The 26,426-nt window shown below is 49.1% G+C and overlaps 1 protein-coding gene across 4 annotated transcripts in view; it reads right to left on the reverse strand.

The window, feature by feature from the left end:
* Nucleotides 1-16,018: 16,018 nt before the first annotated feature.
* The window catches only part of PLXNA1 (plexin A1), a 119,258-nt gene continuing 108,850 nt past the window's right edge, over nt 16,019-26,426 (reverse strand). For all 4 annotated transcript variants that reach the window (XM_051627384.1, XM_051627382.1, XM_051627381.1 and 1 more), the window contains exons 31-32: nt 23,823-23,973; nt 16,019-20,375 (exon numbers count right to left, since the gene is read on the reverse strand). In XM_051627384.1, the coding sequence (XP_051483344.1) occupies nt 20,280-20,375; nt 23,823-23,973 (247 nt within the window). In that variant the 3' untranslated portion in view covers nt 16,019-20,279. The remainder of the gene's footprint in view (nt 20,376-23,822; nt 23,974-26,426) is intronic.

A 26,426-nucleotide genomic window follows, 5' to 3' on the forward strand; every position in this document is an offset into this window, starting at 1 on the left:
AAGCCTGTTAGTGGGATGGGCAGAAAGACTCTGTGTTTCAAGCCACACAGCAGAAGAGATCTAGGCTGGATGGGCCTCACAGAGGGAAAGAGCTGGGCAGGGTGGACCCTTATTTGGAGCACTTGCTCAGCACTTACGTTCACATTCCTTGCTCTGTCACAGACTCCCTTAGGCAAAGGATGGAGATGGTTCAGAGGGACAAGCATACCCAGTGGGACAGCACAACGGTGCACGGCATGACCACAAGTGCTGGAGAGGTGAGAGAAGCCAGGAGGAGCAACAAGTCTGGTGGAGCAAATGTGCTCTGCTTCCCTCAGGAAAGGTGGGAAAGAGAAGGTGGCGAGGCAGGAACACCTTCTCTAATGCAATGGATGAAGACGTATGTCAGGATGAAAGAAGTTCATCTGGGGCCACGACCACTTGTACTAAAGAAATAAAGGTAGCTCTATTAGGAAAGTGCTGAAAGTCCTCCCTGGAGCAGTGGGGATGGGTTTGGATGGACTCTGAGATTTCTGCTAACATTATCAACAAAGAGAGAGAGAAGCTACAAAAAAGACTCCTCTTGGGGGACTCGTTTCCCAAATGAAAAACAGAACAATGAAAGCCCACACATCCTAGATGCAATGGTTAAAGACTTGAACACCAACCACAGATGCATCACCAAGCCATGGCAGTGTTTTAGACTCAATACTGGTAAGAGACAAGAACACTGTGGAAGAACTGGAACTGGAAAATAACCTTGTACAGAGTGATTTATTTAAAACTAGTGCCTTATTTTGACTTAGTTTAAACAGAACAGACAGATAAACAGCAGCCAAATGCTGCCTAAAGGTTCCTGGTTTCAAAAGGGCGAATCCAGACTTGGATATAAACAGGAGGTTCAAATGGCTTTAAACTAAAGGCAGAAGTCCCTGAACACTGTACCCCAACCATGGAAAAAATATTGAAGTAGCAGCTTCTGAGTAGCACTTAGCTTACTGGAATGAGTAGGGTAAATGGGATAAAAATAAGGAGAGATCATAGAAAGGGAAATAATTAAACAGCAAAGACAGTGTTTTTTAGGGGCTGGTAAATAGAGGGATGGAGTGAGAAATGCCAGAAGTCAAACTGAGTTAGACCAGGGAAGGGTTTTAAAATAAATAGTGAAAGGTTCTCTCGCCATACAAACACAAAGATAATAAAGATAGAACAAGCCATGCTGTAATGCAGGATGGGGAAAGAGAGTTCACAGAAAATCTAGGTGAGGTCTCAAGGCTAAATGAATTCTCAGCAGCTTTGGACAGGGACAAAAATTTTAAGTGGAAAATGAATGAAGAAAAGACCTTTCTTGTAAGGAGGTGGTTACAGGCTGATTAATGAGATAGAGCCACAAGGCAGGAAAATTTGATTCTAGGGTGGATGCAGGGGAGGGTTTCCACTGGTCATCCACTCTCAAGATCAGCAACAGATGCAAAGAAAAGCTGCTAGGATCACCAGTGGATAAGAGATGTCCCAAGAAGTGGAGGCAGGTGAATTTTTTGGTGTATTTGGCTGAAGGAGATATGATTGCTCTCTCCATCCCAACTGTAGTTAGTAAACAAGGGAAAAAGCAATGGAAGTGGAAGGATGACATGGGTACTAAAAATACATAAACTAGCTAGAAAGTTATCTAAGCCCAAAGTTATGCCTCACCAGAGCAGTGAGGCAGCTGGGGCAAATAATGAAGAAAAAAAAAATCAGAAATATTGTTAAGATGGAGCCTGCTAAGTGCTAAGAGTATGAAAGAGATTTTATTAGGTGGTTCCCAGCTGGGAATTTGGCCAAGGTACTGGGGTTAACACACCCACTGCTCTGAGATGTACCAAGGGACTTTCAGCTGCCAGAAATTGCCAAGACCTGGGTTTTAAATCTCCGCTGCTGAAATGCCACTATTTATTCAGAGCAGTTCCACTTGAGCAACTGTGTGAAATGCTGCTCTGAGACTCTCAAAAGTCTCCCGGGGAGCAGGCAAAAAAATTACATATATTCTGTCTGGAGCTGATTCTCTTTCCACACTTCTCTTGCCCTCATTGCTCTTCACCACTAACAGGATTTGCATCAGAGCAGCCCAGACCTCAGAGCCATGCAGCTCTCAGCCCCTCTCCCCTGAGCTTGTCACACCGTGAAGACGTCACCTCTGGACACTGAAGCATGAGGATCTGGGTGCCAGGCAGCCAGGAAGGTCTTTGGCCTCACAACACAGACCTCTGTGCCCCCCTTGGCAGGCAGAAAAGGAGTTCAAGCTTTGAGGAGCATTCTACAGTTTAGACATGTCCAAGAAACATGAGCTAGGAGCAGATGCTTCAGAGCTACTCCAGACTTAATATTATAAACTCACCTGGAATGAAAGAAAACTGAGCTGTCTCCATCCTAAGCCAAATGAGAAGGTACCAGCACACTCAGTTGTTCCCAGGGAACAGAGAGCTTAACGTGTCATATCCTTATGCACATGCTATGGTAGAACAGCCACTGGTTGGAAGATCCAGGTGTCCCAAAGCCCAGGTGTATTTTTTATGAGCTCAAACCACCAGATCCTGAAATAAAGAGATTGCTCAGCCAGGGCTCTCCATTTGTTTGGGGATTTCTTTTACTCCATATTATTTGTGCCATCTGCTCAACGGTAGTGGCAAAAGGCTCCACACCAAAGCCTGGACATGATCCAAGGAGCATTGCAAGTCCTGCCCTGCCAGCAGTGAGAAGCATCCACAGCAGAGCATGTAAATGCCAAAGCACCACAGAAGAGCAAACCTGACTGGACTTAATCCTCCTCCAGCTGTTTAGCTCCCTGTCACCCATCTCTTGCTGCTCAGTTTGGCGGCAGGGCTGAACCAAGAGGGAAGCCCAGGTGCTGGGAGCATCGCAGGAGGCAGAAGGGTGCTTTGCAGTGGGGAGCACAGCTTTTCTACCCACAGGCATCTGCATCCCACCAGGCAGAGAGGTGGCTGGAAGCAGCCAGAGCTGGTACACAGAGGTTTAGCAGCAAAACCTCCCACTCCTCTCTGAGGCACAAGGGTGTGCAGGTCAGTCCCCAAGACTGTGTCTCCTAAGGCTGCCAGCAAGGCAAGACAGTTGCAGTCACCCTCCTTGCTCCTCATCCAAAGGAGACACCTTTCCACCTTCCCAAGATTCAGCAGGGTCTCAGAAGCATAAACCACAACAGGAAGGGCTAAGCAAACTGCACTGGATGCTGGCAGGGACTTGTCCAGCGCTGCTGCCCTGGTACTGCCCCTTGCCCTTGCACCACCTGCACAAACCAGGCTGCCATGGCCACGCTGCACCCCACACACCCTGCACCCCACACACCCTGCACCCCACACACGATGCCTGGCATCCCTCACCCTCCCCAGCCTTCTGCTGCCTCCCACGAGAGGGGACAGGCCTGGGCTGCCCAGTGCCAGTCCTGGCAATGCCCACGGGGCTCTGGCCCTCCTGGCTGCCCACCCACGCCCTCCCTCCCCTTGCCCTTCTCCACTTGCTGCATGAAGGGCTCGTTTGACCTCAATCTGTCTGCTCAGATTAGAGTCGGGAGCTGTGCGCTGCTGCCGAGCCCCGTCAGGGCTGCGAGGATGTATCTGCCATGGCAGGTTATCCGAGAGGGGGTCCAGGGAGGGCTGCCACCCACCATCGCAGAACACGGAGGTGAGAAGGGGCAGTGCTGGCTGCACCATGTGGGAGCCACCAGTCCTGGCTGCAAGGGGGAAGAGGCACCACCATCCCATGAAGCTTAGTTTGCCTGAGAGGGGGTGGGCACACAAAGCGTAAAGAGGTGAAGACATGGGGACTTCTTGTTATAATTGAGTGGAGGTGGCTGCATGGACTGAGCCCCAGCTGCAGGAATATGTGTCCTCTGGGTCTGCAGAAGTGTTTCTTTATGGTACTCCAGAGACACTTACAAATAAAAGCAAATTAAAAGGTAAGTATATAAAATGCAGCAGGTCTCACTCTTTGGCTCAAGGCAAGTTACACAGTATGGCTCAAGGCAGCTGAACTCCACTTCTTGTTCCTCAGATCAGTGTGACTTCACTCAAACTGCTCCCTGGAAGCAGTTGCTGGCCCATGACATCCCCAAAGAGAGCCGGGATGGGAGATGAGCTCCTGCAGGAAGCCAGCTTGACCTTCACTCCACCTTGCCACATGCCACCAGCACCTTCTGGTCCTGCTGGAGCCCAGCACCACAGAAGAGATTAATCCAGAGGAAGGACCAGAGGCAGGGCGGAAGGTTCCCATCAGCTCCAGGTGGACAAAAAGGGCAGAAACATTTGCACAAGGAGCCGACTGGCCAGTCATTTGCACTGGCAACTGACTGGAAAGAATCAGGACAACCGATACAGTGATGCCCCTTACATGCACACAGCCCTGCAAACTGGTCAGGCAGAGAGGACAGCAAGCCCTGGAGGCCTCTGTTGCATTGGCTGAGGATGACAGGCCAAGTCTGACAGCTCTGTGTGCTGTCACCATCTATTGCATTGCATTCCTTGAAGGACAACGGGGAGAAAGCAACATCCAGAGCCCCAGCGAGCAGGCTACCAGACATGCTGGCACAGGCAAGAACTGTCTCCCAGCTGCAAACACCTTCCCAAGTCAAACATCTCTCCTCTCTTTCTTCTAGAAACACCAGCAGAGTGCTTCCCCCATGGTTACAAGACAAAAGTTCTGGCAATATACAAATCATCATGGGCAATTCTGACTGCACCAGAACCTGAACTTCAGGAAGGAACAGTGTCCAAAAGCCCTGGGGACATGAAACTTTAACAAGGAATGAAGACTGCAGCCCACCATACTGCACCAGTGTATCTTGCACCACAACAGCATGTTAAGTGCCCAGTTCTGGGACTAAACAGCAGTATTCAACCCCTGACCCAAGCCCATAACTATAGGGTTCCCGGTGCGGGTGGGATTCTTCCTACTCTGCAGAGCAAGGTCACCTGAGAAATGTAGATTTAGCTTCTGAAATGTCTCAAAATCTTATGTGCTCAATGCAGACATTTCCAGCTCAGTCCTCCCTGGAGGGAAGGAGATGTATCAGCACTGAGGGAAGAATCTCTGCTAAGTCCCAGCTGGTCCATTGACACCCAGAACCTCCAAGACTTTGTCCAATCCAACAACAAAGACATGTTGCAAATGTGTAAGCTGCGGCTAAGAAGCACATGCAGGAGATGCATTTCAGTACCCTCCATCATTTTTTCTCACTCTGTCTCACTCAACTTGGTGTCACTATCCCTACTACTGCTTAGTAATAATTCCTAGATGAAAAACCAATAAGAAACTCCAGCTATGCTGGAGATATGACAGATCTGTCAGGGTTAGGAAAATCCACAACTTACGCAGTCCCTGCTGACGTCCAAGGGGAGAAGCCACCACCTGCTCTGGAGTTACAGCTCTGCATGCAGAAAACCCAGCACAAGGGTGTGTACCACACTGTGACTGCCCAGCCTGTCCACTCCATCCCCACAGCCACTGAAGTTCAGCCAGCAGCTGGGGAGCCTGGTGACACTATGTTAACATGATGGAGGCCTGGCTGCAGCTTCACGCTGGAGGAGAACCTCACCACGACCTCCTGGGGCATCAGCAGTGAGGAGAGTGGCACGTCCCTCCAGCTGCCCTGGTGGCTGGCCCAGCTATACTCTCATTCCTCTGCTCCTCTGACTCTGCCCAGCCCACAACCCCACAGCCTAAAAGCCTCCTCTTATTTCAGTCCAGTGACACAGAAAAACAGCCATCAGGATGGGGGGAAGGGGTCAGATGCCAGCGTAGAGAAATCCTCCGAGTCAGACACACAAACAAACCCAAATCTCTGCTTCTCATGGATGTCACAATAAGTAGCACAAACTGTAGCTGCAGGAAAAAAAATCCAATAGACACCAATTAAATGCATGACTTGACTGCCTCTGCCACGGCAGCTAGTGGTGGCTTGCTGGTGGCAGTGGAGTATCACCGGTCACTGCTGACACTGCTGAGCCTCTGCCTCTCCCAGGGGATGCCAAGGACTGTCAGTCTCACTGGTGTGACACAAGCCTGTGTACCAGCTAGCTTATCGCCAACAATGCCATAAAATCACTTATGCCCTGCCTTAAGAACAGGGGATTGTCACTTTGTCAGGAGCCCAAATCTCTTTGGAGAATTAACAGTGGGTGGGCCCAATGGAAAAAGTCTTTTAGGCTGCTCAAAATATGGTCTAGCACAGGAAGGGGTATGTCTGCTATTGTTAAGCAGGGTGCTATAAGCCAGGGCCAACCCAGCAAAGGTCCTGTCCCTTGACGTGACAGAGAACAGGACCATCCCATGCCAGAGGTATCTGCAGCAGCTGTTGGGTGGCAAGGTGGGACAGCCAAGAGAAAACCCTCAGCCCATCCCTGAGCCACAGTTTTTCCTTGCTTATCCACAGTGATGCTGCCACCTGTTTTAGACACCCCAAAGATGACTCTGAAGAGTCAAACTGGTGTGATAGCCACAGCAGCACCATGTTGTGCCAGGCAGCCCAGCCACAGCATCCCCACCAACAAGCACTCCCAACAAACAACATTACTGGTGCCAGCAACCAGTCAGCAGCCACTGCACCACAGCTATCCCAGGCATCCACATAGTGCTCCAGCTGGTGCTCTTTCTGGGGGGGCTCTGGGCCCTGGTAATCCCCATAGCACTGATGTCTGCTCCTCGGGGCTTGCCCTCCACACTGCTGCCAGCACCCCTGGATGCACCTCTGGATGCACCTCTGGATGCCTTTCCTGCATCGCAACCACATCTGCAGGGAACACACTTCCCTCCTCTTATTAAAGCTGCAGCCCCTGGATCCCACTTCCTTTTATTAAAGCTGCAGCCACTAGAGGGTAATCCAGGCCTCCGAGTTAGATCAGCTCCTTGCTTTGATGCAGTGGGCAGCAGGTAAGTGCCTGAGCCCCAGCAACTAATTCCCAGGTGCCTTTCAACATCCCCTGCCAAAAACACCATCCGTACCCCCCCATAGCTAGTTAGAGAGCTCTTCTGGCTGTCACTGAGCTGCACAACCTGGAGAAGGCATCCTGATCCAATACCACGGTCTGGGTGCAGTTGTGACTCTGTTTCTTCCAGTTGGATGATGCTGCTCCTCCAAGCTGATTAAGAATAGTATAAAATAACAACACTAATAACGAAATAACATTTTTAAAACCCACCAGAACCCTGAAATCTTCATTAATTATGAATTTTTCTTGGCAACCGTTACTAAGAGAGTCTCCTCTGAAACTGATGTTCAAAGAACTTTACATCAAATCTTCAAACAGCTGAGAAGGTTCAAGCTACAAAGTTGAAACATCTGTTGCTTTCCATGCATTTTTCAATGGGAAGATCAGAGAGGAGAAAAAAGTGAACAAAATAATCCTGGTTCTGTTTTATTATTTAAATACAAGGACAGCCTATGATACATACTCTGCATAGAGAGAGAGAAAGCAAAAATGAAGGCAGAGTGTTATACAATTCTACCTACTGGAGCCAAAAATATAATATGCTTCCATTTGCTTTAAATTTAGCCCTTCTGGGAAATGCTGTATTAACAGCCCTGGGGGATGAAGTCTAAAACAGGAAAAAAAGGGCAATTTCTCCAGCAGAATCAATGAGCTGACAGTCTCATCCCTCCTCCAACTGCTATGGAAAGCCTAGCTACGGTGGGAAAGTTAGGAGGCACAGTCATGGGTGAACCTCGCAACTGCATCTAATACCTCCTCCTCCCTTCCTCACAGTCAGCAGGGAACAAGCACAAAGGGTTGTCCTCTGTGCCTGTGGGCAGGATCGAGCAGACAGGGCTCTCTCCCAAAAACTGTCTTCAAAAACACTTTCTGTACTCAGCTTCTTGCCCTAAGGGCAGACAGAAATCTAGAGGCTTGTGCCTCTTCACACGCTAGCAGTTTCATCTAGTGAAGTCTTCAAGTGGCTGTGAGGTTTTTCAAACTTGTCATTGGAAAAAATTGGCATCATTTTGCCCCAAACCAAATATTTCAAGAAATAAAACAAAACAACAAACATTCCCAACATTTTCCAAGGCTTTGCAAAATATTTGGTGTCAGGTAGGATCGATATCAGGTTCAGTGCAACGCTGACATTTTTTTGTTGAACAGTGAGAGGAAATTTCTAACAACATTTGGTTTAAAGACCTCAATTCAACACATTGCACAGAAACCTTTAGCTAAGGTATGCTCAGAGATGTGACCCAGAGGTTTGCAAAGTCCCTGCACTTGTGGTGCTTCAGTCATTGTCCCTGGATCTTCAAGGACTGCTGCATTGTAAGACCAACTCCTGAGGAGAGGTTTGCCAGCAGACAAGCTCTTCTTTAAACCAGAAAACTGACTTTAGCTTTCAAATCATGTGCTTTAGGGCACTGCTGCCCCTCTGAGTGCTGTTGCCACTGCTGATTTGGAAGAAACCTGGTCTGCCACAGGGAGATTCATCTAGTGCCAAGAAACAAGATCAATTAGCACACTTCAGATGAAGAGCTGGACATCAAGGACATCCATAACATGAGGCTAGGAAAGGCTTCTTGGGTTGCTGTACCAAGTCCCTGTTGTCACAGGCACCATGTTATATTATCCCTTAATAAACATAAAGCTTTGTTTCAAATCCCCCAAAAAGGAGGGTGGAGTAGGTCTGAGAGAGACTGACTGGTTCCCAAAAGCCTTGTGAACCAGAGACTCCTGACCCAACCCCTCTCCCTGCCTCAAACCCGTCCTGAAGCATCAAAACCTTCCTCAAGGCAGTTTTTTCCTCCTATTCTGGCAAAGGTGAGAGTTTTCCCCCATGCCCCACCCTTTCCAGGAGGAAGGTGTCAAACTCCTTCAGAGAGGCTCTTTTCTGCCCGGAGAGTCTGCTTTCAGCCCCATTTCATTTGGAGCTGAGAAATTCTGCTGCTGCTGGCTCAGGGCAGGGATGAATTATCAAATCTGCTCCTGAAGGCATGTGAAACGTCATGCTCAACTCCTGGCCATCTCTTGTTTTCAGTGTAATTTGTAATTTCAGTTTGGGCTCCAGCACTTCAACAACCCCTGGGGCTTCCTTGGGTCAGAAAGATCAGAACAAGAGAAGGAACAAGGAATTAAGTTGGAGCTTCCCAGCTGCCATCCCACCCAGACCTCCCTGGGCCCCTAGGCAGCTCCTTCCCTTTAGGTCCTATCAGCTTTCATTGATTCCTGCCCTGTGAGCAGCCAGCAGCCAGGAGCAAAGGCTGAAGCCAGTGCAGAAATTCCCTCCTCCCCAGGCAGCACTTTTCAATTACCACAATGTGGGTTTCCAAGTGGATTTATCAGACTAGGTCTATAAAGCAAATTGAATAATCTCATGCTTCAGACGTATAAAATATAATACTCAAAAGGACTTTGACAAAATAATAAAGATGGAGAGTGGAGGAAAGGAGTGAGGAGAGCAACCAGGACCTTGTTAATGTGCTGTAACCCAACCGAATTGATGCCTGGCTCTGAGGTACCTTTCCATCGTGGCACCTGCCAGGATGCATCCAGCTGTGAAACTGCATGATCTGGATGGAAAGCTGATAAACCTTAAGCTATAAGGCTGTTTGGCCACTCATTTTACCCAAGACTGCTCTTCTTGCTGCTGAACCTCCTGATCACTCAAAAAAGAAGACCTGAGGGGAAAGTTGGAGAAAAGTGAGGTTCCTGAGACCCTGGTAGGAGTTAGACATGCTTCCAAAAGAGCATCTGTGAGCAATCTGGTCTTCATGTCTCTGCTGAGCAAGGACCAGTAGCAAGGGGATTAAATGTAAGAAGGAAGATTTAGGCTAGTCAGAGGGAAAAGCACAGTGAGTGTGAGCATGGAGAAGCCCTGTTGTACGTTGCTGGTGGAGACTGCAAACTTGCAGCCCTTTCATAGAAACAGTTAAGGGAATATCCCACCACAGTTTGGGACAGAGAGAACACCAATACATTGGGCAGGTCCAAACTGAGGCCTTTCATAATGCTAAATAAATGGCAAATCAGAGTACCAGGCTTTGTGAGACACACCAACAACCTTGGCTCTTTAGGAGCTATTCTGCTTCAACTACTTGTGAAGGAGGCAAAGCCAAGAGCAAGCACCAGCTGTGATAGACCAGACAGGATCTGTAACCCCAAATGAGAGGCAAGCTACAGAGAGGGCTTAACTCCTTGACTCTGGCTCCATCCTACCTCTACAACATTTACACAGCCTAGAAGAGTTAATCCAATAAATGAAGCCATGAGTCCTCCTCCTTTTCTGTCTCTTCCCAAAAACAAACTCATGGGAGCCCACGTGTCCACTTAATGGGTTTCGGTCTAGAGTGCCATGCTCACATGCACATACCTGAGCTGACAGCACGTATTGAGTCAGCCCATGGCACAATCAGCCCTTTGGCTCCAGCCAGCCCTACCCCTTGGCAGGACACCAGTTAAGGACCATGTTTTCACCCAGATATGACATATGTCCAACTTTCCATGTAACAGCTCCCGGTGTTTCCTCTACAAAATCAGCACACAGAACTGCAAGATGTGATGGAGTGGGGTGGTAAAATCATCCAGCCAGGCCTTCAGAAAATTAATTATCCAGCCTACAAATTTACCCCTTTGATTTCCCATTGCAGTGACCCCCTCTGGCCATCAACTCAAGCTCCAGCAGACATCAGATCCCTCTCCCTTGCTTGTTATTTACTCTCCACTCTCTGCCTCTCTTCTGCTCCAGCGACCCCACTGCTCACATGTCCCTGCTCTGCCTTTAACCCGGTTTTGGTTTAGGGTCTGATTAACTCTTGATGCTGAAGGGTTTCACCATCCAAAGGCTTTGTTGCCATGGTAACTCCTGGGGGGGATTATTCAAACCAACATGTCCAGCCAGCGTGGGGTCAGCAGGATGGAGAAGCCTCCAGGGATGCTCAAGTTCTGCTCCCAGCAATGCCTGTGCCTCCTCCCTGCTGCCAATTACTGCAGATGAGCATCGAAATCCTGCTGCCCTCTTTAACTCTCTCTGCATTAGCACCAGCTCACACACTTCTTCCCCCTTCCCCTCTTTTTTTTTTTTTTTTTGTGCCATGTGTCACTAATTTTACTCATTTTCTGAGTTTGTCTAGAATAGTAAAAGATTTGATTAGAGCGTTCCTGGTTTTAATTGTAATTAGGACAGTCATTGTACAAGCTATAAAAGGAAATTGGGCTACCACTGAGTGGAAGAGCCCCTGAGAGAATAAGAACTGCAAAGAGAGAATTTCGTTCATAAAAAAAAGGGGGAAAAAACCAAGTTTTGGGAAGAAATAAAACTCCAGTTCAGGATAGTGTGACAGCCAAAGCAGCCCAGGCACCTGGAACCATTACTAAAGCCTGTTCCTAGGGATTTCAGCATGGGTCATGAATGGGTTCTTCCATGCTGCAACCTCCTGCATAACCTTGGGTGACAGAGGAGAGACAATCATTGAAATAACCCACCTGATCCCCATTACTTACCAGGAGTCACCCTGCTGGTGGAACCAAAGCTGCTGAAGGACATGGCCCGCAGACAAGGAACAGTGAGACACCCCTGGTCATCATCCTGGTCCCAAGGATGGATGTTGGACACTTATGTTTTTTTCCAGCAGAGGGAGGGGAAGGCTGGTTCAAGCCCATCACAATGATGTTAATGCTAGGAAGGACACCTAGAAATAGAATGTGTTAAGTCACACCAGTCACCATCTCAAAAGCCCCTGAAGGAGTGGGGCTCCCCCAGTCACAGCTTCACTCCAAGGTTTGCTGGCCTAGGGCCACCTTGTTGGCCACCTGTGCCAGGCACATAGTGGTGAGCCACCAAGTAGTAGGGACCAGAGGGGCAGACAAGAAAACTACAGTTGGGTTTCTCAACTGACTTCACCACATAGAAAAACTGCACTTGACAGTCACGGCTGAGATTCCCAGTCATGATAGCCAAACTGGCCACTGCTTCCCACCTCCAGCCCCTCCAAAGGGGGACCCCCTCCAAAAAGAGGCAGCTGACAGTGCCTAAAATCATGTCATCTGCTCTGCAGGGGAAATGGCTTGAGTCTCCAGAGATGTCAATCCAATGCCACAAAACTCAAGACAAATAGACTTTTCCCCTTCCTGCTGCTCTAATTCCACCAGGGGAGACGGTCGTTTTCCTGAAGCAATAATTTGCCTCAGTGAAAAAAAAAAAAAACAACAAACCAACAGTGAAGCTCTGACTGCTCATGGCACATTAATGTGTATCAGCCATCGCCTGTCACCTCCTAATGATCCCACCTCGGATCCAAGCCCAAAACTGTGGGCTTTTTACCACTACATTTAAAGCGCAGAACAAACATAAACCAGTCACCTCCCAGCATGGCTGCAATTTTCATTAGTCCAGGCAGAGAAAGGAAGGGGGTGTTGCTCTGCTCGGCCCTTACTGCCTTCACAGTTTATGGATTTACTTTTTTTTCTCTTCCCAGCAGCTCAGAAGAAACTCAATCATCACCTCTGAGTGGGAAGAAACCCCCCCATCTTATCCTTCAGCTTCAGGGGCTACATGGTGTTGCTCTGGTCTTTCCCACACAACGTCTGAACTCAGAACATGTAGCCATGTTAACACTCTTAGCTGGATGTTAATTTATATTATATTATATGATATTATATTAATTGTTACTTATTTTTTATCTGTGTTTTAATACATATCTTATATGTATGTGTGTGTATGCTGATCTGCATCTGGCCATGGAACATTGCAGACACAGGAAGATGGAGCTGAAAGCCCCTCTCCTCCAGGAAGTGGCTGTTCAAGGGTTCCTCATGTCCCCCAGAGATGTGGCAGGTCCCTTTCCTGCAGGATTATGGACTTTGAGGGCAGTGATGTACCTGGGTCAGCCCAATCAGCCCAACTGCTCCCTTTGTTTGCAGGTCCCTGAGACAGGGGGTCAGCAGCACCGCAGGAAGGACCAGGGCAGCCCAGGGTGATGCTGCAGGGAGGGAGGGAAGAGGCAGTCTGGTGCTTTCTGCACATAAGCAGACAGGTCCAGCTGTTAATGAATCACAGACTTGTCCTCAGCTGGAAGAGCAGCCACACTGCCAGCCCAGCTGCTCCGTCCCAGAGCAGGAACTTGGGGCTGGTGGGTGAGAGAGATGTTTCTGCAAAGCTCTTGGCTAAGCCTTAAGAAGAGGATAAATCTAATGCTGGCTTTAGTGGCTCAGCTGCTGGAGGTTCAGCCTCTTGGGCTCTGAGTACATCAGTGGTGACACCATAAGAAAACCACTTGGGGGGACATTAGTGGCAGCTAAAGGAGGTGTTAAAGTCCCCAGTAAAACCCTCTTTACTTTCTGGAGTAAAGCTCACCAAAGGCAGAAGCTTTATTGGCAATTGACACTCACACCATGGGTACATGGCTGCTGGGCACATGAGAATGACACGTCCCCATGGTGCAGACCACAGGTCTCAGTGTTCTGCACCCCTCATACCTGGAGGTAAGACATGGCACAAAGCACACAGGGCTTTCTGCAGGAACAACGACCACCACGTGTGTGTCCTGGCTCTCTGGAGAAACAAAGGAAGGAATATATAGGGAGAGCCAAAGGCAGGAGAGCAGCTCCACAGGGACAAGGAGGTGCACGGGGAAAGTGCAAAGCCACGATGACACTTGCAGGTATAGAGGCCTTGTGCAAAAAGCCTTGGATGAGACCTTCCAACTGCACACCGGTGCCCTGGGTTGTGCCACCCACCTGGAGACTGATCTTGGGTGAGAGGATGGCATGGGGACCTCCAAGACCCCCAGGGTCAGCCAAGGTGGCCACAGGTGGAGTGAGATGTGCTGCCTTCACCACCAAGCTCCAGGCAGGCTGCGGCTGTTGCAGATTTGCTGGATTACCACCATCTCTGGTGGCAATGGTATATGTTATTGCTGGAAGGTTCACATTTTATCATTTAATCAAATAAAGTATATTTGTGGATTACACAATCATTTGCAGGCCTTGATAATCTTTTTCTGCTTAGCTCTGCACTAGAACTGAGGAGGCAAACAAAGACATTTGTAGCTGTTGTTGGAGGCCCTGGCTTCATGCCAGCAGCTCTTATTCCTTGGGAAAACTGGTGTAATTTGTATTGAAGAACATCCTGGTGATCATGAAATACTGGATATTTGTTTGTTTGGCCAAGCTTGAGGGTTTCAAGCTTTTGTTGCCCAGTAAAATAATAGAGCAAATATTAAGAAGGAGGAAAAAAACCAACACATAAAAATCCTGCCTACAAAGGGCTCAGAGTAAAGTGACAATGCCCAGCAAGTGGGTTTATGGGGATACCAGCATGTCTCAGATGGGTGTCCAGGTCACCCCTTCCCCTCCCTGCACCCTGCCACAGCACACAGGTGTTCTCCAGCAAGAAATTTCAACCCAAAGCAGAGAAGGATCCATGGCTGTTCTCCCAGTGCTGAGCCTCTGACAAGGAGGGAGCATTGAGGGGACAAGAGTGGTCAGCTCCACTTTTTGCCCTGGTATGGGGGCTGCTGTGGGCTGGAGTGTTGGGTCCCCTACAACACATCCAACAAGAATATGCCACCACAGAAAACTAACCCACCTCTTTGGGGTGAAACCCTCACCCCATGCCTTGAAAAGGGACCCTCACAGATGTTTGACTAAAGACTTTTGGAAGTATTATTTGAATAGGCTTCCACAACCAGCTGAGCACTCACCTGCCTGAAGTTCAGCTGCTGCCAGCTCCTCCCTGGCCACCAGGACAGTGCTTGCAGCCACAAAATTTGGGGAGATAATGGTATTTTTCCCATTGCCCTCAGTTAAACTCTTCCAGAAACCTGAACAAAATTCAGGTACAATTTTCCTAAACATTGGAAAGGTTGGTGAAAGAAAACTTTGGAGGTTTTAAGAAGGAATAAGAAAATCAAATAAATCGTTTTAATGGCACTATAGTTAAGACAGTTGAAGTTTAATACTTGCTGTTGATGGGTTCCTTGCTGGAGAGTAGGAAAACTGTGGGGGAAAGCAGAAAAAAACATCCAGTTAATACATACACCAAATGCAGAGACAAGATGAATTTACAATGCACAGTATTCCTGCCAGGCCCAAGCCCTTAGGAAATTGGTCCCAAAAAGGGAAGATGCTAAGAAAATAAGAAAATAAAAGCAGTTTAGTTTGTGTGAGCTTGGTCTGCATGCTGGGCAGAGCCCTAGGCCCACACTTCAGGGATGCACCCCCAAACCCACCTCCTGCTGTCTGGGAATGTCCCCAGCATCATAGGGAAGGTCACCACCATGAGGTGCCAGCTGCTGGCCTGGGCTTCCTCTCCCAGTGCTTTGCTTTAGGATCCTAACACCCTATAACGTACTCTGGAGGTACCCAGAGTTATGGGGTGACACAAGAGCTTTGACTTAGAGAGCAGGAAAAAAAAAAGATGTCCCACAGCTTGCAGAGCCTGCAATAGACAACAGACAATACAGCGTCACTCCTTCACCACTTACCTCTTCCCCCCATCCCCAAGGACTGTGCTGTCACCCTGTTCTGTCCCCACAGGAGGAAGGACCATGACAGTCCAGAGGTAGAACCAAAGCTGTCCCAGCTCCCCTTGGCAGCTTTCGACCCTGTCAAGCAGCAATGCAGTTGGGCAGGTACTAACCTCTGCTCACCTCACCTCTGCCGCCAGTGCAATGGATTCAGCTCCTCCGCATCTGATCAGCAGCTCCAAGTGCTTCCAAAGGTGATGAGTGAAATCCAGAGGTTTAGAACAGGACACCACAAGCCGCCCAGGAAAGCAGCTGATGGAGAAGCCTCCTCCCACTCTGTACCCGTTCTCCATCCAAATCCCCCTGCAAGCACCCAGAGCAGCCCCCAGGGCAGCACTGGGGCTGTGAACAGCCACAGCTCAGTGCTCCTGTCCCCACATACGTACCTGGTGGCCCCAGTGATGCTGTCCCATCCCGATGCTATTTTTCATCATGCTACCCCAGTGCTGCTGCAGATTTGGCTGCTGCTCCAGGGAACAACTCTTTCCCAAATCCACCCACCTCTCCCACCTGCATCACCCCCAAAAACAGAGGTGAGACACCAGCTTTAGAAAAAATGTTTAATCTCTCCTTGATGCGTGTGTTTATTTACAAGTACTAAATCTGAAGAACATTAAAATAGGAAATAGCAGGATATTTACATGATCAAAGGGCGTTCGACCAGCCACGCTGGCCTGTTGCTTCAAGTCTGAAACAATCACAGAAAGGTAACCAGGATTTTTATATTTTTCCCCATTTAATTTTTTTAAAAACTATGAAAATCCTCTGCCTTTCGCCAGGTCTGCGTTAGGTTCCTCCCCTGCTTTCTTAAAGGACAGCTCATTGTGCGCTTTGGTTGGGACTCAGTGAGCCAGAGAGGGACCCTGCTCCTCGTTGTCCCCCTGCTCACCATCCCGAGGCTGAGCCCCAGGGGTGGCACAGGGCTCCATCCAGAGTGAGACACCAGGGCCAGGCACGGGGGGCACTTCCAGGCTGGGCTGCATGTTTTTTTGAATCCCAAACTGAAGAGAAAATGCAATGTGAGCTGAGGGGAGGGGTGGGGGATGGCAGGGAGGGACCCGCTTTCTGCAGCAGTCAGGGAGCAGTTTTGGGGTCTGGCTGCCTCAGAGGGCAGGGAGCAGAGCAGGAGCTCCCTGAAATGCAGCCCCAGGGCAGGGGATACTTCTCCATCTCACCCCATTTTGGGGCACAGGCGATACTGCCGGTAAGAGAAGTCCTGTGAATGCTTCCCAGCCTCTCCCCACATTTCCTCTCTCCCAGGCAGGGTCAGACCAAGACTGCCATTCCAGCTCTGTCCCCCACCAGGCTGGGGTGAGGGAGGATGAGCTGCCTGGCATGGTTAAGGACGCTGGGCATCACACAAAAGGCAAAGGTAGCACCAAGAAGCACCGGAGACTGTGGGTAGCATTGCAATGCCCTCCCTGACCACCACCCTCCCTGTTAGAGGCAATTTGGGGACCCCAGAGGGGTGGGGCTGGAGGGATCCTTTGTGGACCAAGCCACAGACACCCCAAATCTCCTCAAGAGGAAGCCAACAAGAACCCATCACCAGGACCATACCACAGGCTCTCAGCATAGTCATGGACTCAGCAAGAGGAAGCAGAGTACAGCCACACCATGGCAATGCCAGCCTGCCTGGCATGACCCCCCTGTAGAACTCTGCTGCCCAGATCCAACCCAAGCCCACCACAACCAAGACACTTGCCTGTCCCTCCAGCATGGCCAAGGGAGCAACCACTGTATTGCTACCAGGAAAGCAAAAGGCTAATAAACCCTCTGCTCTTAACAGTGCTTCCAGCCCTCGTTTGCCAACGAGGAAAGCTTCAGGAGGATGCACTTAAAAACCAGATCTTCATCCTCTCCAATCAGCAATAGGGAAGGTCCCATCACCTCTTCTCAATTGCCACAAAATCTACACGCTTGGCTCCCTCAACAACAGTTCCCCAAAACACTCTTACCACTGCAACAGGTAGGACCCACACCACTTTCGGATAGAGACTTCAAAGCCACCTCTCTCCTTCCACTGGATCATAACAACCACCAACGCATGGCCATCATCCTCCAGGCACCTCTGCCAATGTCACCCCACCAGCAGCAGCACGAGGAAGAAGCTTTGGGCCAATCTTGCACCAAAGGAGCCACGGGCACCTCTCCGCCCCACTACAGAGGCAGGGAGTTCTGCAAAGGACCCCTCAAGGGACCCCCCAGGAGGATTCTGTCCCACTGCAGTGCCCAGGGAGATGACAGCAGCTGGTGGTGGCCCCAGCACGGGGAAGGTGGGCACACAGCTGTCCTTTAAGGCTCTCCAAGTACCACATTTGATATGTGAACCTCTGAAGTCTTTCTTTTTGCTTTGTTTGTGTCTTCTTTTTTTTTTTTTTCTTTTTTTTTTTTTCTTTTGGACGAGAAAGTGACAAATTAATTTCAAATAAAAATAATAGATAACAGGTCTAAACAAACCTCTAATATTCAACACTTGCAGTTTTTTTTTGTTTTATGGTTTTTCTTTTTCTTCTGTTTCTTAAAAAGATCAACTCAGACTAAAATCTAGCACAGTCATGCAACAGCCCACAGCTTTCAGAAATCCAGCGACAGCTCGGGGTTCGTAGGTTTGTGAAATAATAATTATTTCTTTTTCAAACATAGTTTTGCTGTTGTGGTTGGGGTTTTTTTTTGTTGGTGGTTGTTTGCTGTTTGTTGTGTGTTTTTTTTTTTCAATCAGCGTCTTCTCCTTTCCCTCCTTATTAAAACAAAACCAAACCAAACAAAATTACAACATAATGAGAGATGTGCAGGCTTCAAACGATGGTTCTGCATGGTGAGAAAAGCTTGGAAATTTCTTCCAGACCATTTGGTATACTTTTTTTTTTTTTGGAATTGTTGTTTGTTTTGTTTTAACTGGCTGTGTAAATTCATTTCATATTTATATTGGTTCGATTCTCCTTCAGTTAACTATACAGCACCCCACTGGGGCACGAGAATTAGATTGTAACCACATATATATATATACACACTTTTATTATTATTTTTTTTTTAATTAAAAACTTCATTATTTCTCCCTCTCCCCCCTTAACTTGCAATTTAAGGGAACGGCTAGAAATCAGCTGGGCTTTTTTCCACTTGGATTTCAACAGCCACCTGCTCCTGGCAGAGTCTGGCCCCGTCTGCCGTGGCCCAGGCAGCAACGGGAGCTCTTGCTACAGAAAAGGAAAGGGTGTTGCTCATTTTTTTTGCAAGTTTTTGGTCACCTGTTGCCATTCAGGGCAGCATTCGGCACCTTTTCATTTCTGGAAAGCACAAACCCACAAGGATCTGACATTTCGAAGGGGGCTGCCAAGGGAGAGACCTCGGGTTTCCAGCGAGACCCCCAGAAGGGTGGAGGAGAAATGGGGTGACAGCAAGGAAAGAAAGGGGGAGAAAGGAGGAGAACAGAGAAGAAAGGTCAGCCTTAGGCAGAAAGACCTGCACACGTTTGGCTCCATGGGCTGGTCACCCCAAAGGGTTTTGCCAGGGGAAATCCTGGTCAGGAGGAGCTGCTTCCTCTTTCTCCTGAGAACCTGGTCCCTTCCCCCGCATCAGCACAAAAAGATGATGGGGGGGGAAAAAAATACGAAAACTTTGCTATGGTTGCTCCAACACCAGGGAATCTGCCAAAAAAACCCAGATTGGCTCTCCACGAACTCTCCCAACAGCCCCCAAGCCTCTGCAACCACCACTGCTCAGCATCAGCCCAGGAGAGGCAGGGGCAGGCAGCACTGCCCAAATCTCCCTGCAGCCACCGGATCAGGAAAACAAGGACGAGCTCAACAAAACACTGATCATCCCTCAGTGATCCCTTGGGAAAAGAAAAAACAACCTCAGGATATCTCTTCCTCTCCAATCGTGACCTCCAGAACCACTCCAGCAGCATTTAAATAAGAACTCTCATCTTTTTTTTCCTATTTTTTTTTTCCGCACTAAACAACATTCAAATAAAACATGGCACAGGACGTATTTTAAGAAATATCAAAGCTTAGGGATTTCTCCCTTTCCTGCCCACCCCTACTGCCCCCATCCCTAAATCTCCCCAGCATCAGTCCTTTAGCTTATTCTTTAAAACCACTTTTTGCCAGTTTGTTGCAAAAATTTAGAAATTTTTCTTTCCCCTCCCATTTTTTGTTATAATTTTTTTTCCCCCTTTAAATTAAAAATTTTGTTTGCCTCACGTAAATTGTGCAAATATAGCAGTTAACACTAGTGGCAGAAGGCCAGAGAGAGAGAGAGAAGTGGGGAGAGACAGAAAAAGAGAGAGTAGGAGGAGGAGGAGGAGAGGGGGAGGCCAGTTGGGGAGAGCAAGTCAAGTACAGTAAAAACAGGAGCCCACCCACCCTCCCTCCACCAAAGAAACAACAACATCCAAACGCCGTCCTAGAAAGCCCCGCGGTCCCGTCCCTCCTTCCTCGTGGGCTCAGGGGCTCTGCCCAGGCAAGGGGTGCCCAGCGGGTCCATGGGGCAGGAGAACCCCTTCTACTCCACCTCCCCTCTCTGCAAGGTCCCTGCTGCATCCTGGTGGGATCAGGGGGTTCTGTGAGTGTCGAGGGGTGGGGGGGAGGATAGTTATCGATGTTGCTGCTGTCGTTGGGATTTGTGGATTTATTTTATGTGGTTGTTTTCGCTAAAGCGCGAGGTTTCCTTGTTAGTCCATGGGCAGCACGCGGGGGATCCCACGGGTCCATCCAGCCCCAGCCCCAAAGTCGTCTTCTGCCCGTGGCTGCCGCTGGCCGGCCCTCCCTCCTGTGCCCCTGCCCGGGGTGCTGGCACTGCCCTCTCAGCTGCTTAAGGCCATTGTGTCGATCACCTGCTCCAGCTTACTCCTCAGCCGCTGCCTCCGGGCCTGCTCATCCTTCTCCAAAGCAGCTAAAATCTGGGGGAGAGAGGGGAGAAGAGAGAGTGAGGAGATGCCTTCCCATCCCAAGTGGCTCCTCGTTGCCCACGTGGATGTGCTGGCTCATTGATGGCATTGGGGCACAAACCATGGGAAGTGACATGGCTTTGGTCCTGTCCCTTACAGAGTCAGGAAAGAGTCAAAGGAGGCACGAGGTGGAGGACACTGCCCTGAGTGCTGCCACCCCAGAGGCAGAGCCCCCTGTGACCCTCAAGGGGCTGCAGTGACACCAGGGACCTGCTTCATACTAAGGAGAAGCCAACTTGCACATGGGGAAATAAAGAAAGCAAACATCCATCATCAAATGGAGGGTGTACCCCAAAACCAACACAACATCACCTTCCCACCATGTCTGTGACTCCAACAACTCTCCAACGTGCGAGGGAGGCAGAAAACTGGTTCCACAAACAGAGGAAGTCCAAACCCGTGAGGCTTCAGTTGCCACCAGCACCAAAACCTGGCTCATCTCTCCCCAGGGTGCACAACTGAGGGACACTAGGGTGACGGAGGGGAACACCAGATGGATGCACCAGCAAAGCCTGCCTCACTGGGAGCCCACAGTTCTGTGCAAGGGGTGCACCTCCAGCCATCCAAGCATGGCTTTCCTCTGCAGAAATCCCCTTTCTCTAAACAAGCTCCTGGCCATGATGGCAGATCGCAGGGCGAAGGGACTGTCCTCTGCCCTGGGCTGGATGCAGCCATGCCTGCAGGGCTGGAGAAGGAGGGGGTGGAGGATGAGACTCAGAAAGGGGAGAAGGGAAGTAATGAAGCGTAAAATGAAGGGGCAGTTGCCCTCCCAGCAGCCTCGTCTCCCTCACATCATGCCAGCAGAGCAGAAAAGCTGATTTAAAAAACCAAACCTGACAGAAATCTCATCTCCTCGGGTGAGCTAGTTGAGAGAGCAAATTTTTTGCAATTAAATATCAAGGCATCCGTCAAAGGGGACTTGATTAACCATTTCATTGGCTGCATAATTGGAAACAAACTGTTGTATAATTAATAGACTTACTAGGAGGCAGGCAAAGTCCATCAGGAGCCCTACAGGTAACTTCTTAATGGGGAATCAGCTCCCTTTGATTAAGAGCTGCTGCAGCGCAGGCAGGTTGTGGAGCAACGCGCGGGGCTGGACTGTGCAGCATCCACCACACTGCCCTGCACCAGCCTCCAGCCGCCAACACACTGGCTCTCCACAAGGCTTTTTGGGACAGGACCAGGCTGGTCCCTGTCTGCTGAGGCAGTAGGAGATGCCTGATGGGGAATCTATTCCCAAAGGAAGGGGGAACACTGCACCTCAACACCGGCATCAGCTCCTGAGGAGGGGAAAATTGGCCAGCGAGAGGCAGGCTCATCTGATTTACCTCCTCTGGCAGCAACAGCCCTGGGCTGCAGTTGGACTTGTGAGAGCTCATAGATTCTGCCACAAACCTGCCACTGGGGACACTCCCCCACCATCCATCTCTGCAGCCACTGTCAGGCCTCACACTACACACAGGGTAAAGTAACTAAAACAACACTCATGCAGACATCAAAAGCCCACATGTCTGAAAGGTGGCTGAACTGGAACCAAATGAGATGGGTCAGAGAAGTGGAAGAGGAACCTATTCCCCTCACCTACCTCTCCAATAAGACAGCTATGTATCCCAGGATGCTGAGGTATCCAAAGACTCACAACCTGCCCCTGAATTATTTGCTCCTCTTTTATCTCAGCCTTATGGAAACAATGCAGTCAAGGGAAACCTGGGCTGAGTGTAGACAGAGACCCAGGTTTGTCACCTGCTGTAAGGAGCCAGGACCATTGATTACCAAGATGCAAGTACCAAAATGAAAATTAATTATGATTTTCATTCACAGCCAATGACAGCATATTATTGCACTGAACAACAGGAAAAATTATTCTCTCCCATTTTGCATCAAAGAGGGTGCAATCGGGCTGCATATAATTGTGCTTAATGAATGAAAACAAACAAAGGGAACAGCTGCGATTTATTAATCCCATTACAAATAATAAAAGAAGTTCCTGAGAGCTGTGAACACACTTGTAATGTTTGGAGAGCGGGTGACAAAAAGACACTCAACAGATGTCAGACTGCCATTAGTGGGCAAGAAGAGGACCTGAGCCTCTAAAGGACAGCTCATTAATGCCACATAGTCCCCTCCCTGCTCTTGCCCAGGACTTGGAGGATCTATTTGAAGCTTGAAGGACTTTTAGCCTGGAGGAAGCAAGACTCTGATGATGGCTGAAGGATGATGGCTGCACTGCAGCAGGTCTAGATCCTCCAAACTGCTCCTGTCCCACCCTCATGGTAGCCTCAGAGTTGTTAGACAAACTGTAAAACCCCCAAAAACCCTTCAGAGCCAACTCATCACATAGAGGGGGGGTGTTCTGGATATGCCATCGTAAGTTGTTTGGGGAGCAGCACAGAGGTCCCACCAGCATGGTCACCAGCCATGCAGTGACCACCACACAGTGCCTTCCCAAGCTCCACGTTTTCCTCCCATACCCGTAGGAAAGCCAGGCCCTTCTCCTTTTCCTCACTCCTGCAAAGCACCCAGCTCTATGAGGATTTTGGTCACCACAGTCCCAGTGCAGGCTTTACACCCACGGGCCAGGTCTGCTATGATCTGCCCCTGGACTCCCAGAATTCACACCTCAGCAGCGCTGGGAGATGCCTCACAGCATTGCTGCAGAGTACAATGGGGACCCCATTTCCTCTCCCTGGAGGGCAAGAGGCCAGCTCTCCCAGCTCTCTCCAAGTAAGGAGATATTCTGACACTCTGTCATCTAAATAAGCCACAGTTGTCAGTCCGCTTTATTGGGACAATAAAGCCTATACTATCATGTTATATGTATAGATCCATATTTTACCATAGTTACATATTTTATTGCTTTAATAAAAAGATGCAGGATGTGGATTTGAGCAGTGCTTTATGAAGTTAATTTGTATAAATTACAACAGAGGGGTTTTTAACCACCCTCCCTGATGTTCACAGAGCAAGCACTAACAGGGTCCTCACATCCTCTAGCAACCCCAGGGAGTGGAGCCAGATACTGCCTGTATAATCACAGTGTTGGTACCACCATGGTGCCGGGTTTGTGGATAGGAAAGGCGAGAGGGAAGGCACACTAAGACAACACCCCAAACTCTGCAGCTCTGGGGAGCTCACATGCCAAAAGATTAGAAAAGTAGGTGTTTCCCACATTACTCACTGCAGAAAATACAGGGAACAAAGCACTGCCTACACCAGAGCCCAGTTCCATGCCTCCCAGACCTCTTCTTCCCAGCCAACCCCAGCACAAGCACAGGCTACGTTGCCCTCCTGCATTTCACAGGGTGTTTTTCTACAGGAAAAATCATGGAGACTGCACAAATGAGAGGACGGGACACAGCTTGCAGCCAAGCTTGACTCCCCATCACCACATCTTACCTCATCCTTGTACTTGGTGATGTAGGAGTAGATCTCGTGCAGCGCGCTCATACTATTGAACTGGCTGAGGTGTAACCGCGACTGCTCCGCCAGGTACGCACTCATGTCCTGGTCACTGATCGCTGGCATTTTAGCAATATCTGCATAATATCTGCAAGGGAAAAACAGAAGAGTGGGTCGGAAGTAGGGACAGACTGAAGGGGATGAGCCCCCACCTGAGAACAGCCTCTGGAGAGGCAAGGTGAGGAGCAGTCACTCACAGAGAGGTCTGAGCACTTTGTGGAACAGCCAGCATTATTAGCAACATGCTGCTGATGGAGCACTGCCCAGGCCACCCACTTCTGAGCCAGGAGCTCAGAAGTTACTGCTCACCAAAAAGCTATGAGGAATTTTCACTTTCAGCAAAAAACAAGGTTCTGCAGATACATCTGAAATCAGGGATCCCGGGCAGCAGAGGAGGTAGCTGATGTCTTAGGGCATGCCTGGGCCAAATGTCTCGGTGCTTTCCTTCCTTCCTGTGTTTCTCTGAAGGTTGTTACCAGCAAGAGTCTACCTTATATTTCTTAGGACACCTTAAGATTTGCAGTCCCCTCCCATAGCTGCCTCACTGATGTGCTCAGCAAATATAGGGAAACCCAGACACAGGGTTATACAGTCCAGAATCACAGTGGGAAAACAGAATATCTAACAGGATATTCATAAAAATCCAGGGAGATCAAAGCCACAGCATCCTGTTGCAGGAGGAGTGTTACACCAAGCAGATGCAGCACTGGAATATCTGCTGAGGTCCTTTTGGAAACCAGGGTTTTGTCCACAGGCCTACCCACAGCAAACGAGCCCTGGGTGCTCCCACCACCTGGAAATACAGAGTGCCAGTCTCTCCCAGGTTTACTTTACTCCTCATGACTCCTCAAACTACTCAGAGAAGTTTCTGGTACAGTGACTAGCATCATTAGCATCATCAGCCAAACGCTGAGGTGGAACATGGCTGAAGCACTTGGATAGGAGCAGATGGCAGGGAGACGACCACTTGAGGAGATTAATATGAGGATCCACTCCATCCCATGGTGCTGAACTCAGCTACTGTTAAAATACTTGGGTAGTTTTTACAGAATCTCATTCACACCCAGAAAACGATGCCAGAGATTTCCTAGATGCTGCCAAGAGAGCAGTGATCTGAGATGAGGATCTCTGACTAAACCAGGCATCAACAGATCCGATATGTGGGTCAAGAGATCACTCCCACAGCAACATCTCCTAAAGCTGATACTACTTCTACCCGTGCTGAGTAATATTAAGGACAATATGCCAAATATTTTCAATACCAGACAGCTTTGGTTAGCAAAAAAACCCCATAGAGATCATTTTGGCAACCCTCTAACCCTGCAGGTGAAGGCCCCTGTGGGAAGGGACTCCCTGTGGGAGATCAATGTACAAGAGAGAGTTGCTGAAGAAGCAGCTTTTATGGCTGCCACAACAAGATGTCTAGGTAACATGCAGCAGTTTCACATTCTGGGTTTTATAGCGACACAAAAGATGACAGGAAACCATCAGTTTTCTGTACAAGTGTGCACAGCTCCTGTGGACCAAGATCCCAGTCACAACTACCATTTCCAGAGGACACCTACCACAGCCATGGCCCCAGCAACAGTACTCTTAGGTTTCCCCAGGCTCATCACCTCCCCAACCCTTCCCTGTGCTATTCCTGCCTCAGATTGGCAGGGTGTCCTTTTTTCAGCTGGTGCCTGAATGACGGCGGCAGACAGACCTGCTGTTGGGACTAGCAGTCCCGCTCAGCCACCCTCCCATCCCGCCTCTGCAAAGCTTTACCACCACAACTGTGCCAAAAGCCAGAAATGCCCATTACACCATAAGTCTCCACAGTAAAGGAACAGTGGGAGACACAGTCACACCCTGCCCAGACACAGACACCTCTGTCACCCCCCCAGAGCAGCTCTGCCCTCTGCTCGGCTGCCTCTGGGTCCATCCCGGCTGTGAGCAATGGAAGAACATCTGTCACCAGTGAGATCTCCCACGTTCCCCCCCAGGGACACAGCATGTCAAGACCAGTGTTTCTCCCTGGAATGGTTTTAAACCTATTTTTTCTCCAGGCACACACACTGCTGAGTATTTTTGTCACAGAGATGGCAAGATCTGAGAAATCCACCTTAGGAAGTTTATGACGTTCCTACGGGACTCCACTCCAAAGCCCCCTGCAGCCCCCACAAAGAATTTTCTCCTATTACGATGCAGGTCATCTCTCACCTCAGCCATCATTTTTCAGGGGCACCTCTTCTTCTGATCCAAGCTCTATCTTCCTCGAGGGAAGAAGCTTGTCTTTGTATGGGCCTGCAAATCATCAGCCATGCAAACTGTTCAACAAAAGCAACTGTGTACAAGCAAGTACCCAAAGGATGATTTAGGCTACAAAGTTTCATGCTTGCAAACTAGAGAATATGACACTCATTGTTGCCTGGACATCTTTCATTTTGTTCATTCCATACCTGGTCTAGATGCTGAAAAAGGGAAGGGTCCTCAGTTTAAAAAAAAACAAAACAACACAACAAAAGCATGATTTATAGCACAGCTAATCAGCACAAGGGG

The sequence above is a fragment of the Apus apus genome, chromosome 9, assembly GCF_020740795.1.
Source record: "Apus apus isolate bApuApu2 chromosome 9, bApuApu2.pri.cur, whole genome shotgun sequence".
Classification (NCBI taxonomy): Eukaryota; Metazoa; Chordata; class Aves; order Apodiformes; family Apodidae; genus Apus; species Apus apus.